This window comes from Podarcis liolepis (genome assembly GCF_965112155.1).
Source record: "Podarcis liolepis genome assembly, chromosome: 3".
Lineage (NCBI taxonomy): Eukaryota > Metazoa > Chordata > Lepidosauria > Squamata > Lacertidae > Podarcis > Podarcis liolepis.
Window position 1 is genome coordinate 6,407,420 of NC_139557.1, and position 18,243 is coordinate 6,425,662.

The window sequence follows — 18,243 nt, forward strand, 5'->3', positions numbered from 1 at the left end:
GCAAATCCACGGGTTAGGGGGCGCAAATTACTTGCCTTGCCCCGGGTGCTGACAACCCACGCTACGCCACTGCCACCAACTTCGGACACCTGGACCTCACTACCTTGCTGGGACCTAAGGAGAGAGCTAACATTGATGACACCCAGCATCAAAACCCGACCAGCAAGTATGGAAGATCATAATAAAACCTATACAGTGGTACCTCAGGTTAAGTACTTAATTCGTTCCGGAGGTCCGTTCTTAACCTGAAACTGTTCTTAACCTGAAGCACCACTTTAGCTAATGGGGTCTCCCGCTGCTGCCATGCCGCCGGAGCACGATTCCTGTTCTCATCCTGAAGCAAAGTTCTTAACCTGAAGTACTATTTCTGGGTTAGCGGAGTCTGTAACCTGAAGCGTATGTAACCTGAGGTACCACTGCATTTATTTGGGCGCCTACTGAGAAGACCCTAAGAAAGCAACTGTACAGAAATGCATTGCAGAAAATCAGAAATATTTAGGGAGGGGGCGCCATCCTCGCTCAGGGCACCATATTCCCAAGGTCCATCTCTGGATGTATGATCTAGTTGAGACCCCTGTCTTGCAGGGGGTTGGACTAGATGACCCCTCGGGGTCCCTTCCAACTATCAATCCACGGCACCCAAAGCCCAGCTTCTTCGTGGTGCCCCCCCCCCCGAGAAGATGCTCGGCAGACAGCTGTTTCCACCCGGAGCGATTAAATCCGAGCCAGAGCCCCCTTCGCACTGATTTTCGTAAAGCAGCCCCGCCCGAAAGGCGCTCGGGGGGTTTCCCTTCTCCGCTGGCCGCGTCTGACCGAGTCCGCGGGGAGGGGCCCGGCTTGGCTGGGGGGCGGCCCAGAATCAGGCCAGCGGGGATTAACTTCCGCGCCTCGCCTTGCGCACAGACCAGCGGCGCGCGCGCTCCGCCCGCCCCGCCGCTCTTTCCGTCCGCACCCGAGCGCGCACCCGCGCGGGAGGGGGGGTGGGGTGGGGGTGTAGCGGGCCTCCGTCGTCATCCGTGGCGAGGGGGATCCGGGCGGAGATCCTGCCCTCCTCCTCCCTCTCCTCTTCCCTTGGCGCCTCCATCCTCGCCGAAGGAGCGGAGCGCAAAGACGCAGCCATGGCCGAGGTGCCCACCGTGGTGCGGATCAAGATCTCGCTCAAGATCCAGCCCAACGACGGGCCCGTCTACTTCAAGGTGGACGGCCAGAGGTTCGGGCAGAACCGGACCATCAAGCTGCTCACGGGGGCCAAGTACAAAGTCGAGGTGGCCATTAAGCCCGGAGCCATCCAGGCCACGTAAGTGGGGACCTACCTGCCTTCCTCACCTTTCCCTCCCCAGGGCAGCTTCTGCGTCTTGCAGCGCGCCTGCCCGCCCGCCCAGATTTCTTCCCTGGCAAAGGGACAGGCTTCCATCTTTATCCCCGTTCTTATTATTATTTCCTTTCGGCATCTCTGCGTCCTGACCCCGCACAGCGGCCAGCTGGACCCGCAGCGCCAACGGGACCTGGGCAAAAAAGGAACCGAGCCCCCTTGCTGCGTTGCGCCCGAGGAATAAAGCGCCGAGCAGCCTGCCAGCAGAAAAGGGCCGGTGCGGGTGCAGGGAAGGGGCTGGAGAGGCTCGGCTCGAAGGCCCGGCGAGGTGCGGCGCTGGAGACCGGAGGAGGGCGATGCCTAGGGGATGGGGGGGGGGGAACAATCCAGCGGATCTGCCCGGCGTCCTCGCTCCGGCTTTGCTTATGTAACCGGCCTCCCCTCCTGCGCGCATCCTCTAGGGGTGTCTTGGAAGCAGGGCGGATCCAGGGCTTCTGGAATTAGGGGACACCGCCCCCCGTGACCTCGTGCAGAGCTGCAGGTGGTGAGGAGGGGCAGCAGCAGCAAATGGGCCTAAGGTTGACTCCTGGACCGCCAGGGGACTGATCCTGGTCTCTGCAGCATCCTTTACTTCGGAATTTGTAAGGGGGTCGCGTTTGCCAGCGAGAGATTTACTTAAAACATTCATTTTCTGACTTCCATTCAAACGGTTGTTTTTTTTTTGAGGGGTGGGGGTATTAGGGTAATGTCAAAGACAAAATCACTAGAATCAGGACCTTAAAGCAATAAGTGCCGCAGCATCCAAATAAGCCTCTCTCCAACCCAGACCCTGCTATCATCATCATCTGAGGCCTCTTCTTTGCCCCCTCCTGAAGAGGCCAGGAGGGTGACTCCCCGTTTGTGGGATGTGAAGATGTTTGTCTATAACCAGTCCTTTGACTAGCATTCTGTGCCCTTTTAATTGGAGGGGAGGTTGGGGTTAGTGGGTTGCTTTTGTTTCATTTTGCATTCTCATTTTGTTGTGAACTGCCCTGCGATCTTTGGATGAAGGGCAGTGTACAAATTTAAGAACTAACTCACTGAATAAGCAAGGTAAAATGCAGCAAGCTAATGGGCCCCCAAAGTCTGAGGTCCCCCCCTTTCCTTTCCTTTTACTTTAAGAAGGTATTACCTTTTCTACAGTGAAGTGGAGCTTATTCCCAAGTGAAGTTGCAAACCTTTCCCCCACTTGCCTGGCAGAGCTGGATCTAGGGGAGGGCTACTGGTTTGCCCACACTAGGTGCTGAACCAAGAGGGTGCTGCAGGGGGCGTCGCAACAATGACTTGGAACGGAAGGCAAGAGGCCACCAGATTTTGGTGTTGCACGGGGTGCTGCTGAAATTCGAAAGCCCAAAGTCCGCCACTGTAGCTGGAAGCAGAACCCATTGAATGAAATATGAATTGCTTCTGAGTAGCATCAGGCGGCAGAAGGTCCATTTCATTCCTGAAGCCGTGGTGGTGCTATGCTCCTAAGTGAGTTTAAATGTGCATACACATGATCACATGTTTTATCTGAGGACTGACAAACTCCTTGCTTGTTTTCCTCCCTTTCAAAGCAAGGAATGGTGCTTGCACCAGACACACATCTTGCACTGTGCTCTCTTTGAACCAAGGCCGTAAACCTCACTTAACACAATATTGCTGCACTTCCCAGCTCCAAAATAGATATGCCTGGTGGACGTAATGTGAATAATAGATCCTGTTCTATTTACTTAGAAACTTTGAAGCAACTGTCCAGGCACCATACGGTGATCCTCCCAGGGGCAGGGTGATCGGAGCGGTGGTGATCCGCCCAGGGGGGATTTTGTCACACATACACCCAGGATGACACCCGGGGTGGACCGCCCCCCTTCCTACGCCCCTGACACCATAGCTCCATTTCTGAAGTGTTGGTAGCTGAGCTGGCTGTCTCTAAGGGAGGTTTATAGCTCAGTGGTAGCGCTTTGCCCGCACTAGGTCCCAGGTTCAGTCCCAATAATCTCCAGGTAGGGCTGGGGAAATCCTATACCTGAAATCCTGGAAAGTCACTACCAATCTCTGCAGACGATACTGAGCTATAAAACAGTTTGCTATGTTCAGAGGCTCCCATAGGACAAACACAGAGGTATTTTCTTCTGAGTCATAAAAGGCAGGTTTGAAAACAAACCCCTCCAATTTCTCCTTGTTACAGCCCAATTTTCTTCTTTGGCTTTTGTGGCGTTTCTGTTCAAACTGTTCGACTTATTACTCATTTGTATTAATTGAGATTAGTGGCACATAATCAAATTGTTTTGAACTGCAGATATATGACATAGACAGATACCTGCAAAAAGAGTCGCCGGCATATTTTAAGGGCATCCCTTGGGGAGGAGAGAATATGATTATTTATCTCAGGGCAGTTCACAGCATAAAATACAAAATAAAAATGCCAAAAAAGAAAACAAACCCATAACCCTCTCTCCCACAAGGACATTTAAAAGTGATGTGAATCATTCAAAGGCCTGGGAGCCTAAAGATGTATAATGAAGGTACCAGGCAAGCATTCCACAAACAGGGAGAGCATTCCACAAACAGGAGCCACTGCAGAAAAGGTCTGTTCTTGTGTTGCCACCCTCTGGACCTCACGTGGAGGAGGCACATCTTCTTTGATGGCCTCCTGAACAGAAAGTGGTGGAATTGAATACTTCTTTGTTTCTTGAGAGTATCTGTCCATTGTATGTCCCCCCCTCCCGCACTGTAATGAATGACAGTAGCATGCCACTTGTACTGCCTTCCTCCCTCTGTTACATTCTGATATATGGACAGAAAACTAAAGGGAGCTGGTTATAATCATGGCAGATGTTTGCTTGTAAACCTTACTTTCTCTCTCTCCACATTAGGAAGAGACGCTTGCTAAGAATATTAACTACTCTTTCAGGACTATGGGTATCGGGGGAGTAACGTTCCCCCTGGAAGAGAAGTCGAGAGACCCCCAAGCTGTTACCTACACTGGAATCTACGATACAGAAGGCGTAACTCACACTAAAAGTGGCGAGAGGCAGCCCATACAAATCAACATACAGGTAGTGTGTGTTTTGGGGTGTGGGGTAGCATAAGTGATGTTGTCTGGGCACGGGCAGTGCATTCTGGACTGTTTAAAAGGTATAGCACTTGAGAACATAGCACTGTCTGTTGTAATCCCCCTTTACCTTGGACTTCTCTCTTTTTAAGCATCTGTGACAGCGTAAACCTCCAGAGGCCGACTGGCCATTACTCTGCAGAGCCCATGACCTCAGCTGACCCATTCATCGCTCCAGTTCACCTGAGGTTTAAGGAGCGACATGTGGTCATCCGTGACTAGACATATTCTTGCAGCAAAACTGGGCCATTCAGAGGCAAGCACAATGCAGGCTGGGACTGACAGGAGTCCCACATTTTCTAGAGGGAACCAGGTTGGCTTCTTCTGGCTTGGGCATTAGTTTAAAGATATGCGCCCTTGGCTAAAACACTCAGAATTAGCTGTGGCTGACCATTAACATGCTAGCATTTCCCATGTTTTTCATCATCTCTTTATCTTTATTGGGAGACTCCAGTCAGGGTTCTTGAATCCAGAGCAAAGGATTACAGCTTTTCCTTTCCCCTGCCATCCTTGGTGGTGAGGTGCAAGGAATCTTTTACTGCTGTATTGTGCTATTGCAGCAATGTAAGCTGTGTGGCACTGTGGCACTGTGGGTTAAACCACAGCGCCTAGGACTTGCCGATCAGAAGATCAGCGGTTCGAATCCCCGCAATGGGATGAGCTCCCGTTGCTCGGTCCCTGCTCCTGCCCACCTAGCAGTTTGAAAGCACGTCAAAGTGCAAGTAGATAAATAGGTACTGCTCCAGTGGGAAGGTAAACGGCGTTTCCGTGCGCTGCTCTGGTTCGCCAGAAGCGGCTTAGTCATGCTGGCCACATGACCCGGAAGCTGCACGCCGGCTCCCTCGGCCAGTAAAGCGAGATGAGCGCCGCAACTCCAGAGTCGGCCACGACTGGACCTAACGGTCAGGGGTCCCTTTACCTTTAACCTGTATAGGATTCATGTTCACCCATCTCGCCCCACTCAAAGAGCAATCTCTGCCATATAGACACATAGCAAAAGCTACCAAATCTGGCCAAACTGTGCCCCTTTAAAAGTTATTTAATCCCTCTGAGTTGCATTTTTCAGCTTATTGCATCCTCTGTCAACACATCACCTCTAAGGTGTTGTTTGTTACTTATATCATCTTTCATATTTGGCTGTAATACCCACACTTTCCATTTTGCAAGCCATCTGCATCTCTGTTAGCTGTGAACACCTTTATAAGATCACTTATTTTCCTTCTCTGTTAAGAGCTTCTGCATCTCATAAGCCTTGCATTCTTATAACTGTGGAATGGAGGCCACCTTTCAGAACTGGGCTTTGCATTTCGGTGGAAATGGAGGGTGTTGGGGGCAGGATTCCTGGCCCACTGCATCAGATAGCCACAAAACTGCAAGGTGTATGCATATAAACCATGATGATTGCTGAGCAGCCTGCATAGTAAGACCAGGAGAATGGAACAGCTGCCATGTCTGGTAATAAACTCACACAGGCAGGAGACATGTAAAAACCAGTACCTTGCAAGTCTAGGTTTTCCTTCCTGGCATCATTGCTTTGTGCAGTTTTGTGCTAAAGGCACAGGATGCACCTCTGCAGGAAGAACGCTGACCTGGCAAGCCTGAGAGCAGGTGACACGGCAGAGTTCCAGCCTTTGGACCGATTTTAACATATCTGTAGTGGCAGAAACATCATGGTTTGGGAGTTGGGCTCAAATAAGCATTGCCTTGCACAGGAGCTGAAAGCCTAGCTGTTACGTAAGATCCCTGAAAATCTCCTATGAACAGATGTTCCGATTGCAAACATCTCTGGCATGCCTAAGCAATTATTCCTTCACTCATCTTAAGCCTGGGTTCCCCAATGTGGCACCACAGCCTCTTCAGACATCTTCCACTCTCCCCACCAAGGCCCTTTGCTCCTTCCATTTTTTAAAGCTGTGGCCTTTGGGAGAGGTTTGGTTGCCTATTTTATCTATGTTCTTATTTGGGGGGAGCATAGGTGCTTTGCCTGCCTGGGCTGGAGGTGAGCATCCTCTGTGAAATGGGTGTTCTGTGTGCCTGTGACAGTTCTTAAATTTCCAAATGTGCCTCCAGGTCCAAAAAGGTCAGAGGTCCCTGGTTTATGCTGTCAGTGGGAGGCTTATCGTGCAACTCAGACATTCAGTGCGGCAGCATTTGCACTTTGGACATCCCTGCCTATTGAGAACCTTCACAGCAGTCATTTTGGCACCTGCTAAAAGCATTCCTGTTTAGACAATCCTACCCAGATGCTTTAAAAGTTTTGTTGATTTTAATCTGTATTACCATATTGACCTGAATATAAGCCTCACTTTTCCCCCAAATTCTGACCGTGAAAAGTTGAAGTGCGGCTTATATTTGTGACCTTACGGTATGTGGCCAGGAGCACAGGGCAAACAGCAGCAGGAGCGCAGCAAAGTGGGGCCCCTCCCCACATCTAGTCCCCCATCCTCTTCCCCCAAGGCCAGGATGCCCCCCCCCCCCAGTATGCAGCCAGAAGCAGCGAGAAAAGGAGCAGCTTATATTCGGGTATTTTTTCTTTTTTCTCTCCCCCCCCCCTTCAATTTTAAACGTGCGGCTTATATTCAGGTGCGGCTTATATTAGGGTCAATACGGTAGTCGCAATTTTTTCTCGATTCTGCTGTTTTATCTTTTGTAAACTGCTTTGAGATTTATTATTATTATTATTTTTACCATCAAGCAGTGTATAAGTTCAGCTCATAGGTTTTACAGTTGGAAATGTGGGCAAAGTCATGTGCATCCTGGTTAACCCTTGCCTCCCCTTTTCTACCATTCTCTTCTTGTGAGGCTAACAGTTGCTAATTTCATTTGTAAATTCCTTGGGGCAGAGATCTCTCTCTCTTGTTATTCTGTCAGAAGTGTATCCTGGGGCCACTATATAATCTAATAACAAGCAAGCCCCCCCTTCGTGTCTGTTAGGTGAGACTCCGAAGCTTCTGATTCTGACTAGGCTGAAAAGTCATCCTGGAATTTGCTTACAATAATCACTGGTCTGGAAAATCTTAGATGCATTTAGATGAGCAAAGGTCAGCTCTTGATCACTGGGATGAAGGCACTTGACAAAGATTAGCTGTCAGTAATAACATGACCAACTGCTTTCAATTCTCTCTCTGTCCACCCCATCTTTCAAGACCTTTTGATTTAAGCAAGTCGAATGTAGCTGCAACAAGTCTTTGTCAGCTGTGATTTACAGTTTCCGTTTTCCAGTGCTCCTGGCCTAATCATAATCATAATAACAACAATAATGGTTTATTACTTATACCCCACCCATCTGACTGGTTGCTCCAGCCATTCTGGACAGCTTCCAACAGAATATAAAAAACATAACGAAACATCATCCATTAAACACTTTCCCAAACAGGGCTGCCATCAGATGTCTTCTAATAGCTGCATACTTTATCTCCTTGACATCTGATGAGAGGGCATTCTAAAGGGTCAGCACCACTACCAAGAAGGCCCTTTGCCTGACGCCCTGTAACTTCACTTCTCACAGTGGGGGAACCACCAGAAGACCCTCGGAGCTGGACCTCAGTGTCCAGGCTGGACGATGGAGGTGGAGATGCTCCTTCAGGTATACTGGGCCAAGGCCGTTTATGGCTTTAAAGGTTAGCACCAACACTTTGAATTGTGCTCGGAAACGTACAGGAAGCCAGTGTAGATCCTTTAGGACTACTGTTACATGGTCCTAGTGGCTGTTCCCAGTCACCAGTCAAATTCTGAATTACTTGTATTTTGTGAGTCACCTTGAAATGTAGCCCCACACAGAGTGCATTGCAGTAGTCCAAGTCATACCAGGTCATCATTTTCAGTGGACATAAATGAAGTTATTTCAAAACTATATTGGTGGTCACTGCCTCTTGAAGCAAGCTAATTTCTTGCTGATGTTTCCCCAGCTGTGCATTTTATTTGTGCAACCAGTTGCACCAGGTTCTACTTTATATACTAACGCAAGAGACATAATTGTAGGTGAAAAAACTAAGAGGTGAAGGGGTGGAAATTCACAAAGTAATTCATTGGGGTTGCAGTAGGGTTGTGGTTTTGCCACAGTTCTGTAGAAGCATGGAGCGTAGTGTCATGAAAGGGAAGTGAATAGTTTAGTTTATTATTATATTTATACTTCTGGAAGGAAAGGAAAGGAAAGAGTTTGCTCATGAGCTTTTCTGTCTATGGTGCAGGCCAGTCTGGTCTACTGCGCATCTTGACTGGGGAGATGCAAGGGCAAAATGTATTAGGCTGGTCCTGTACTAGAAGACACATGGGCAATTGCAGCCGAAATATAGAACAAGATTTATGGTAGTTAGGGTGGGGCTTTACTGAGAGTAAGGTAAAGGTAAAGGGACCCCTGACCAGTTGTGGCCGACTCTGGGTTTGCGGCGCTCATCCCGCTTTACTGGCCGAGGGAGCCACCGTACAGCTTCCGGGTCATGTGGCCAGCATGACTAAGCCGCTTCTGGCGAACCAGAGCAGCGCACAGAAACGGCGTTTACCTTCCCGCCGGAGCGGTACCTATTTATCTACTTGCACTTTGATGTGCTTTCGAACTGCAAGGTTGGCAGGAGCTGGGACCGAGCAATGGGAGCTCACCCCGTCGCGGGGATTCGAACCGCCGACCTTCTGATCGGCAAGTCCTAGGCTCTGTGGTTTAACCCACAGCGCCACCCGCGTCCCTTTTTCTGACAGTAGACCCATTGAAATTAATGGACTTAACATGGTCCTGTTCATTAATTTTGATGCATCTACTTTGAATAAAAATTAGTCACATTCCAAAATATATTTTATTACATTTATATCCCACCTTTCCTCTGCTCAAGATTGTGGACATGGACTTTTCTGCCGCCATTCAGGGCTATAGCCAATGGGGGAGCAGTCAGTATCTCTGTCCCTGACCTTTTCCCAAGGGCACCAGGCCTCCCACCTGTCAGCAAAGGGGGGGGGGTGGAGTGGACCTGTGGCTTGTAGAGATAACAGATAACCATTTCATCTTAATCCTTCATTTACAGAGCATTCAATGAGTCAAAAGCCAGGTAAACAGGGAATAATTGCTTGACAATCAAGCTAACAGGGAGCCCCAGCCCCATAACCCCCCCCCCATGGTAACAGGATCTTAGGAAAACAGGATAAGTTAGACAAACACACCCAGGTATTTTAAAGTCATGTTCTTTTGTGCAAACCCTTTCAATTTACTCTTACTTTTTCATTTTCCCTTTGGTCATACAGTCTTAGAATTCCTCAAATGATCTATTACACTCTGAGGAGATCTACTTAAGGTTGAATGAAAGCCACAGACAATTCTACTATTTGCAGAGACTTCTCCAGCCTCTAACTACTTTTTATGCCCCTTATGAACAAATGTGTTGAGTTGTGTGTGTGTGTGTGTGTGTGTGTGCGCGCGCGCATGCGCAAACACACGTGGGGGGAGGTGCTGAACTGGGTCTTTGCCCTGGGTGACAGAAAGTCTAGTTTCTGCCCTGCCAAATTTTATGCTTGCAACAAATCTGTCAGATAGGTTAGACTGAGAGCCTATGACTACTGGCCTAAGGTCACCCAGTGATCATCATGGCTGAGTGGGGAATTTGAACCCTGGTCTCCCAAGTCCCAGCCTGAGACCCATGTGCAAGTTTTCTTAATTTGTAACTTATTCAGGTGGGAGAATTCAGTTTTCTTTCGTAAGAGAATTTAGATGTATTATTACTTCATTATTTAGCAAAATTTATATACAGCTTGATTGTAACATACCATGCAAGTGGTTTATAAGAAATATCTGAATTATCAATAAAAACAGTTTAAAAATTAACCAAAATGCTTTAAAAGCAGTTGCAATCAGCAGTAAACTAACACGAGATTAAACACATCTTGTCTATCCTTACAATAGTCTGGTAATTGGCCCACCTGCAGGTCCATATGGTAAGTGGTGTCTGATCCTAGAGGGGTGACTTTGTGTGTGGTTTTTCAGCTACAGTGGTGCCTCGCAAGATGAAAAGAATCCGTTCTGTGATTCTCTTCGTCTAGCGGTTTTTTCGTCTTGCGAAGCAAGCCCATTGACGGATTAGCGCTATTAGCGCTTTTAGCGGCTTTTAGTGGCTTATCTGCTGATCGGATCAGCTGATAAGCGGCTTAGCGGCTTAGAAAAAGGGGGGAGGGGAAAAAACCAGCAGGAACTCGCAATACATTGTCGTCTTGCGAAGCAAGCCCATAGGAGATTCGTTTTGCGAAGCACCTCCAAAACGGAAAACTCTTTCGTCTAGCGAGTTTTCCGTCTTGCGAGGCATTCGTCTTGCGGGGCACCACTGTACCACAATTTTTTAAGCATCTTCGTGCCCCATATGAGTTGCTGTGGAATGAAGCCAGATTTGATTTTGTTTTGGCATAAGTATCTGTCATAGAAGTGGCCGACTCTGGGGTTGCAGCGCTCATCTGACTTTATTGGCCGAGGGAGCCGGCATACAGCTTCTGGGTCATGTGGCCAGCATGACTAAGCCGCTTCTGGCGAACCAGAGCAGCGCACGGAAACGCCGTTTACCTTCCCTTTATCTACTTGCACTTTGTGCTTTTGAACTGCTAGGCTGGGAGGAGCAGGGACCGAGCAATGGGAGCTCACCCCGTCGCGGGGATTCGAACCACTGACCTTCTGATCAGCAAGCCCTAGGCTCTGTGGTTTAACCCACAGCGCCACCCACATCCCTTAAGTTTGGTAATAAGCTGCAATTCAGCAACTTCTCTTTCCAGTCTATTTCGTTTCTGATTAGACACACATAGGAATGTGTTGCTACTCACGCCACAGAGTTAAGCAAGCACTGTCCTGCAAAAGCTTGATTTCAAATAACTTATTTTATTTAATGTGCAGCAACTCTGTTAATTCTGATACAGTTGTTTAGGTTAGTATTTGTCAGGGTACAGGGCATTCACAGGACCTCTGATTCTGCAGTCGTGCAAATTTTGCAGCTCTTTAAGAAAAAGAAAAAATACTGTATTTTCCATTTTTTCATTAAATCTCACTTTTTCTTTATTTTTCTCACTCTGTCCTTCTATAAATGAAATTCTTAGAATCAAATAACAGTAATGATGATGATGATGGTTTTTCTAGCTCTTAACAAGAAGTGAATTGGGTTTGCTCTCTCCAGGTCACTGACATCGGTGCTTTTGAAACAGTCTGGCAAGTCAAATTCTACAACTACCACAAGCGAGACCACTGTCAGTGGGGAAACAGCTTTGCCTGCATTGAGTATGAGTGCAAGCCGAACGAGACCCGCAGCCTCATGTGGATCAACAAAGAAACCTTCTTCTGAAGCAAAGTGAGGCAGAGGAGAAAGAACAATCTCTTGGTTGAGTGAACCTCTCTTCAGACCAGTGCAAAGCCTTAACAGAGGCGCTCTGTATAGATGCTTTTGTTTGACAAATGAGACTTCAAAGCACACACTCACTTGGGGATAAGCTTATTTTGAAATCGATGGGACTTGTTTCCAAGTGAATGTGTTCCAGATCATGGGCGTAACATCAGCGTTACTGGGATTTTGACATTTATCCTCTTCCCCAATCTGACTGTTCCCACACCTTCGCTGTAATGAACACTGGAGGTGTGTCCATCGAGGTCTGAAGTAGGGTTGCCATATTTTGAAGAGCAAAAGAGGAGGACACATTTGCCAACTTCTGCTTTTAAGTATGGATCGTTATGACGAACTCTCATTTTACATACCCATGAAAAAGAGGCCACTGTCCTAGAAAAAGAGGACATATGGCAGCCCTATCTGAAGGCTCCTAGCTATGTTTATCCCATGCTGCAATATGTTGGTGACAGCTTCTTGTGCTTTTTGTTTAAATCACTGAGCTCCTTCACCCTAGTTAGTAGGCGCTTCAATGTGGCCTGCCTGCCACGTGCCATAAACTTCAATACACCTACCTACCTACCTACCTCTTCCTAGTAATCTCTTTCTACCATGGCACACACAAAGAATATAAATTCCCAATGATTGTACACCTGGTACCAGAATAGTCACACAACCCTAATCAAGCTGGTTGTTCTAGGGGAGGGGGTAAGGAGAGTGTGATTGTTGGATCTTGTAAAACCTTTCCTATCCTGTGAGATGTTGTTTTCCTGTTTCCCAGTCTCTGAAACAACTCTTACAGTCAACAGCAGTGGTGGAGTTCTTGAGAAGTGTGTAAGAGAGTGGTGAAACGATACGTCCATGGTTTAAGTTTTTTTTGTGTGTATAATGCTAATACCTGAATATGCAGTAATTCAGTATAATGGTCATGTATCAAGCGCATTGGGTTTTCAGGTTACCAGTGATATTTTTGTATGTGAAATGTAACGAAACTGGGCTGCTAGTCACTTTTGAGCTGCAAAAGCTCTGTTGCACTGAATGACAGCCTTTCGGGTTAAGCATAATCACAACAGAGCTCTTTCCAAAGTAAAAGGAAAGTTGCATAAGCTTGCATAGGGGACTGAACTCCGGTGCTATGTCCTATGTAAACCTGTTTACAAAGCTGTGACAAATGAGAAGCACATTCTTATCTCTAATAAAATAGGTGGAAAGTTGCTTCGCTCATGGAATAAAGATGGTCTTGTGTCTGTGTAACCGTGCATACCAGCTGCGTTCATGTGAATAATTGAAATTGTTATAACTTTTGACCTTTGTAATAAAGGAGCTGGAAACCTGTGTTTTCTCTCTAGGTTTTGTCACATTTTACTTAACTGACATTCATGTCAATATGTGAACTTTTTAAGGATAGGTATCCTTGTGCAAATTGTACTTCAAATATACCAAATTAGCAATTCTGCCTCTTTAAAACAAGCTCTTTTGCTATCACATTTTTATAATTTATTTATTTTTATCATAAATTTTCTTTAAAAGGCCACTTTTTTGGGAAATGCCCACCCAAAGCAGCTTATGATTAAACCCTTTGGGTCCCTTCTAACTCATAAATTTAAATGATTCTATGATATCCAATGCCATACTCAGTGTCATACTCAGAGTAGACCCATTAACCTTTGGGTTATTGCTTTTAGTGGGACTGGCATGGGAAACAAAATCAAGTAAATCCCCCCCCCCATTGTTTTATGATAAAAATAAGGTGAGGCCTCCATGTATGTCTTTGCAGGATTGATGTCTTGGTATCTGCATAGCACATGAAAATAGGATCCCCTCAACTTGGAAAAGTGGGTGTGGTGTTTAGTTGTGAAGTGTCTTGTTATTTATCTTAGATCAAAGAATAACCCTCATGAGCTTGAATACTGCCAGGAATAACATTGATCGTGTCAGGTTTTTTTTTTTAAAAAAAACAATTTTAGAATTCCCTACATGAACCTTTGATGAATTATGCTCGTCCTTCAAACACCAAAAGATTCAACACTATGGCATTAAAAAACAATTTTATGAGCAGACTAGATTGCCACTATAAAAATGGTCTGCTACCGAGCCATTGTCTTGCACCATTCAAAGGGATTGATGATAAATAATAACGATGACCACTTACGTGTAGGTTTCACTTGTATAATTAAGAGCTGCTTTGTTTCTGCCTGCAGGAAAAGGTAGTTTTCAACGCTGTTGATAAAAAAAAAAAAACCTGTAACAGCAGAGTAGTGTAGGATGAATCATTAATATATCTAAATAAATAATTTCATTAGCCATCAACACAGTCTGAGCTGTGTAATCAAAGCATATTACCAGAAGAAACCCCTCTCAACGAGGCCTCATAACGCGAACAATCTGACAGCCCTTATCCAACGTTTCTGTATGCCTTTTGACTGTGTTTCTCCCTGTCAGAAGGTTCACCCAGGACTACCATTGCACTATCACATTAGCAGCAGTTGCTGGAGTGTTTAAAGGAGAGCTTGCCTTTGCAGAATTGCGCTCAGTTCTAGTTCAGGGACCCATCACTGACTTTTCCCTACCAGGGACTTTTCCCTACTGAGCACAGTTCTGCCACTGCTGGAAAGGCAAGCTCTCCTTTAAACACTCCAGCAAGTCTTCAATTATTTAGTTGTTCCATTTTTCCAGTCATTTCCCCACAAGTTGCCAAATGTGCTTTTATTCATTTATTACGGGGAGAATCCGACGTTTCACAAATGGACGTTTGCTTGTGCAATGGGATTTCATCTTTCTTTTCTCCACCCTGCAGATCCCTGCCCAGACCCCCCAACTCCCCAGAGCAGTTTTTCAGGGTACATGGGGGAAGAGGTAGGTGAAATATCTTTGCAAGAGCAGAGGTCCATCCCGCTCATGGATGGACAGCATGGAATACAACCCTTGGGCATTTACTTCCCATCCCCTGCCTGTGATGAAATCAAACACAGGACAATTTACAATAAAAGAGCTTAAACAGCCAAAATGAGCAAGATAACCTTAGAATAAAGGTTATAACATTTGGGGCTTTTCGTTTAGAGAAAAGTGTTAAGTTGTGGGTGAACATATCAGACGACACAGCGATTCTTCAAACAGCTCTTGTTTATTCACAGGCCAGAACAGAACTGAACTGAAAAGTTCAGTCAGCCTGCTTATATAGAGCTCCAGTACAACGTAACTGTAACAATTTTCTTAAACTATCCAATCACTGAACATCACTTTCGATCCCTTATTTGCATAACTATCTACAGTGTCCCCCTGCTGCCCCGGGGTGAGAACTTCAGTACATAACAAAAAGGGGAGCGAGAAGGGACATGATAGAGATGTTTACAATTCTCCACGGTCTGGGGAAAGAGGAAAGGGCGATGTCTCTGTCCCTCTCATAATGCTAGAACTCAAGGCCACCCAATGAAGATGAATGTTGGAAGCCTCGTGGCAGTCAAAGTACGTCTTCACACAGCACATAGTTAAAACTATGCAATTCCCTTCCACAAGAAGCGCCGTATTTTTCTTCCTAAAAAGTAAGGGGAAATGTCTGTGTGTCTTATGGAGCGAATGTGTGGTCCCTGGAGCCGAATTGCCCAGGGGAGAAAAGCAGATCATGGTTTGTTTTTTTTAAAGAGGGAAGTGGGTGTTGAAACAAAGCCGCTGATCGTTTGCCGATCGGGGAGAGAGATAAGGGACGCGAGAGATAAAGGAGGCTGCCTGGGAGGGGGGAGGTAAAGACAGCAAACTTGCAAAGGGGGGAAACAGGAAGACTAAAGCAATAAGGAGAACACTTCAATCTCCCAGGACATTCTATACAAGATCTCAAAGTAGCTGTTTTACTACAAAGGAATTTCAGAAATAGACTGGAAAGAGAAGCTGCTGAATTGCAACTCATTACCAAACTTAAAACCATGGAGAGACCTGGTCTGAACAGAGACATTGGATTCTTATCTCATTATACATGACTTAGCCATTTCTCACCTTCTCACCCCTTGCCTTTTCCTGTAAGACCTATTACAGTCGTTAAGAGTCGTCAACAGGCTCATCTCAGCTATCTGCCAATCTCCCATTCCCACCACCCTTCTGAGTAATACCCCTCCCCACCTTCTCACTATATAGAAGGATCTGGCAACTTCTGTTTCAGTGTATCTGAAGAAGTGTGCATGCACACGAAAGCTCATACAAAGAACTAACTTAGTTGGTCTTTAAGGTGCTACTGGAAGGAATTTTTTTTATTTTGGCAATAAGGAGAGAAATTAGAAGAAAAAGAGGAGCAAAAAACAGCAAAAAAGACACTAAGGCAAACAAGAGGGAAGGGAGTGTTGAAAGGAAGCAGCTGATCGGTGGGACTGGGAGAGAGATAAGGGATGCTACGGAGGCTGCCTTTCCATACTTTTCCTGAGGACCCCTTAGTCCTCAGAAGCAACTTCTTGGGCAGTGGGAGATGGAACTAGGAATTTTTTTGGATACTCCACCATGTGCTAGCACAAAGTCACCATTGGGTGCTGCCACATATCAATAGCAACACACTAGAAACGTATATCATTTCATTCCATTTTAAATTAGCATTCCTATGTTACCATACACAAAGTAAATTACAAGCTGAAAAAACAACAAAATATACAACAAAGATCATACACCTTACAAAGGTATAAAAAGAAAGGCAAATGACCCCTGGACAGTTAAGTCCAATCAAAGGCGACTATGGGGTTGTGGCACACATCTTGCTTTCAGGCCGAGAGAGCCGGCATTTGTCCACAGACAGCTTTCCAGGTCATGTAGCCAGCAGGACTAAACAGCTTTTGGCACAATGGAACACCGTGACAGAAGCCAGAGTGCACGGTTTGAATCCCCACAACGGCGTGAGCTCCCGTTGCTCGGTCCCTGCTCCTGCCAACCTAGCAGTTCAAAAGCAAGAGGAAGCAAAGGCTTGGGGGGTGGGGAAAGCAGCTTTTTGTTCTTCTTCCCCCTCTTGCTGTCAGCTAGAAAGACTGGTCCGTGAAGCTACGGCAGCTTGGCACTTTCTCCCCAGCCCTGAATATTTCTTTTAAAGCAAATATACATAATTATTGACAGAGCAGTCCAGTGCCTTTCTATTCAGAATTTAGTTCCACTGTGCTAAGTGGTGCTTGCTCCCAGGTAAGCTGGTACCGTGGTACCTCAGATTAAGAACTTAATTCATTCCAGAGGACCGTTCTTAACCTGAAACTGTTCTTAACCTGAAGCACCACTTTAGCTAATGGGGCCTCCTGCTGCTGCCGCGCCGCCGGAGCACGATTTCTGTTCTCATTCTGAAGCAAAGTTCTTAATGTGAGGTACTATTTCTGGGTTAGCGGAGTCTTTAACATGAAGCGTATGTAACCTGAAGCGTATGTGCCACTGCATTGTGTTTTTAATATTCGATTGGGAGCCGCCCAGAGTGGCTGGGGAAACCCAGCCAGATGGGCGGGGTATAAATAAATTATTATTATTATTATTAGCTTCCCTCCCTGACATCTACAACATGGGCAATCGTAACACTCACTTGCCTCCCAGGTTTGCTGTGAGGATTACAACGGGATAATGCATATGTGCACTTGAAAGCACAACAAAAATCTTAGATATTATTATTATTTTCATACCACTCTCTTCCATTTCCTCATTTCCATTTCCTCTTCCTCACACCCATAACCCATCTCTGTTTCTGCTTTTTTCTTTCCTATCCAAAAGGTTCCTTTAAGCACCAGTATGAGCCCATGGCTTTGTATTTCTCTCCCCCCCCCCCCGTCATCCATTACACAACCACAAAATAATCCCTTCTCCTGTCCTTGCTATTTCCAAAGACTCAAGTTTTCTTTGCATCAAGTTTACAAGCAGTTTATATAAAAGGAAAGCAGGACTGCTGGATATACTTATGTATCAAAGCCCTTATGGTTGTCACAGAAGTACATTTCTTTGGTCTGATTTGGATACATGACTCAGGTTATTCTTCTCCCTCCCTGCAGTATACTGTAGAAGAACATGTTCTACTTCCCCACTAGATGGTGGTAAGAGGAGAGAAATAACTTACAGCACTAGCTTCACCAAGAACTCCCAGGTTTCCTTATATACACAGAGAGATTTTTCTGTTGCTGATCATTGTTGTTGTTGTTTAGCCATTTAGTCATGTCCGACTCTTCGTGACCCCATGGACCAGAGCACGCCAGGCACTCCTGTCTTCCACTGCCTCCCGCAGTTTGGTCAAACTCATGCTGGTAGCTTCGAGATCACTGTCCAACCATCATGTCCTCTGTCATCCCCTTCTCCTTGTGCCCTCCATCTTTCCCAACATCAAGGTCTTTTCCAGGGAGTCTTCTCTTCTCATGAGGTGGCCAAAGTATTGGAGTCTCAGCTTCAGGATCTGTCCTTACAGTGAGCACTCAGGGCTGGTTTCCTTAAGAATGGAGAGGTTTGATCTTCTTGCAGTCCAT

General features: G+C 46.2%; 1 protein-coding gene and 2 long non-coding RNA genes across 3 annotated transcripts in view; 2 read left to right on the top strand and 1 right to left on the bottom strand.

The window, feature by feature from the left end:
- The window catches only part of LOC310703239, a 220,635-nt gene that overhangs the window by 41,675 nt on the left and 160,717 nt on the right, over positions 1–18,243 (bottom strand). The gene's annotated exons all lie outside the window — the stretch shown is intronic.
- The window catches only part of LOC310703217, a 122,903-nt gene that overhangs the window by 25,599 nt on the left and 79,061 nt on the right, over positions 1–18,243 (top strand). The gene's annotated exons all lie outside the window — the stretch shown is intronic.
- CNRIP1 (cannabinoid receptor interacting protein 1) lies at positions 845–13,120 on the top strand. The gene is made up of 3 exons (XM_083495350.1): positions 845–1,297; positions 4,248–4,392; positions 11,585–13,120. The coding sequence occupies exons 1-3, from the start codon at positions 1,119–1,121 to the stop codon at positions 11,747–11,749; spliced, it is 489 nt and encodes a 162-aa protein (XP_083351476.1). The 5' UTR covers positions 845–1,118; the 3' UTR covers positions 11,750–13,120.

What these genes read in the sequence shown, in the direction of transcription:
- CNRIP1 (XM_083495350.1), top strand. Translation starts at nt 1,119, where the DNA reads ATGGCCGAGGTGCCCACCGTGGTGCGGATCAAGATCTCGCTCAAGATC. An exon ending in CCCGGAGCCATCCAGGCCAC is followed by an intron (nt 1,298 to 4,247) that starts GTAAGTGGGGAC and finishes CTACTCTTTCAG; the next exon opens with GACTATGGGTATCGGGGGAG. An exon ending in CCATACAAATCAACATACAG is followed by an intron (nt 4,393 to 11,584) that starts GTAGTGTGTGTT and finishes TGCTCTCTCCAG; the next exon opens with GTCACTGACATCGGTGCTTT.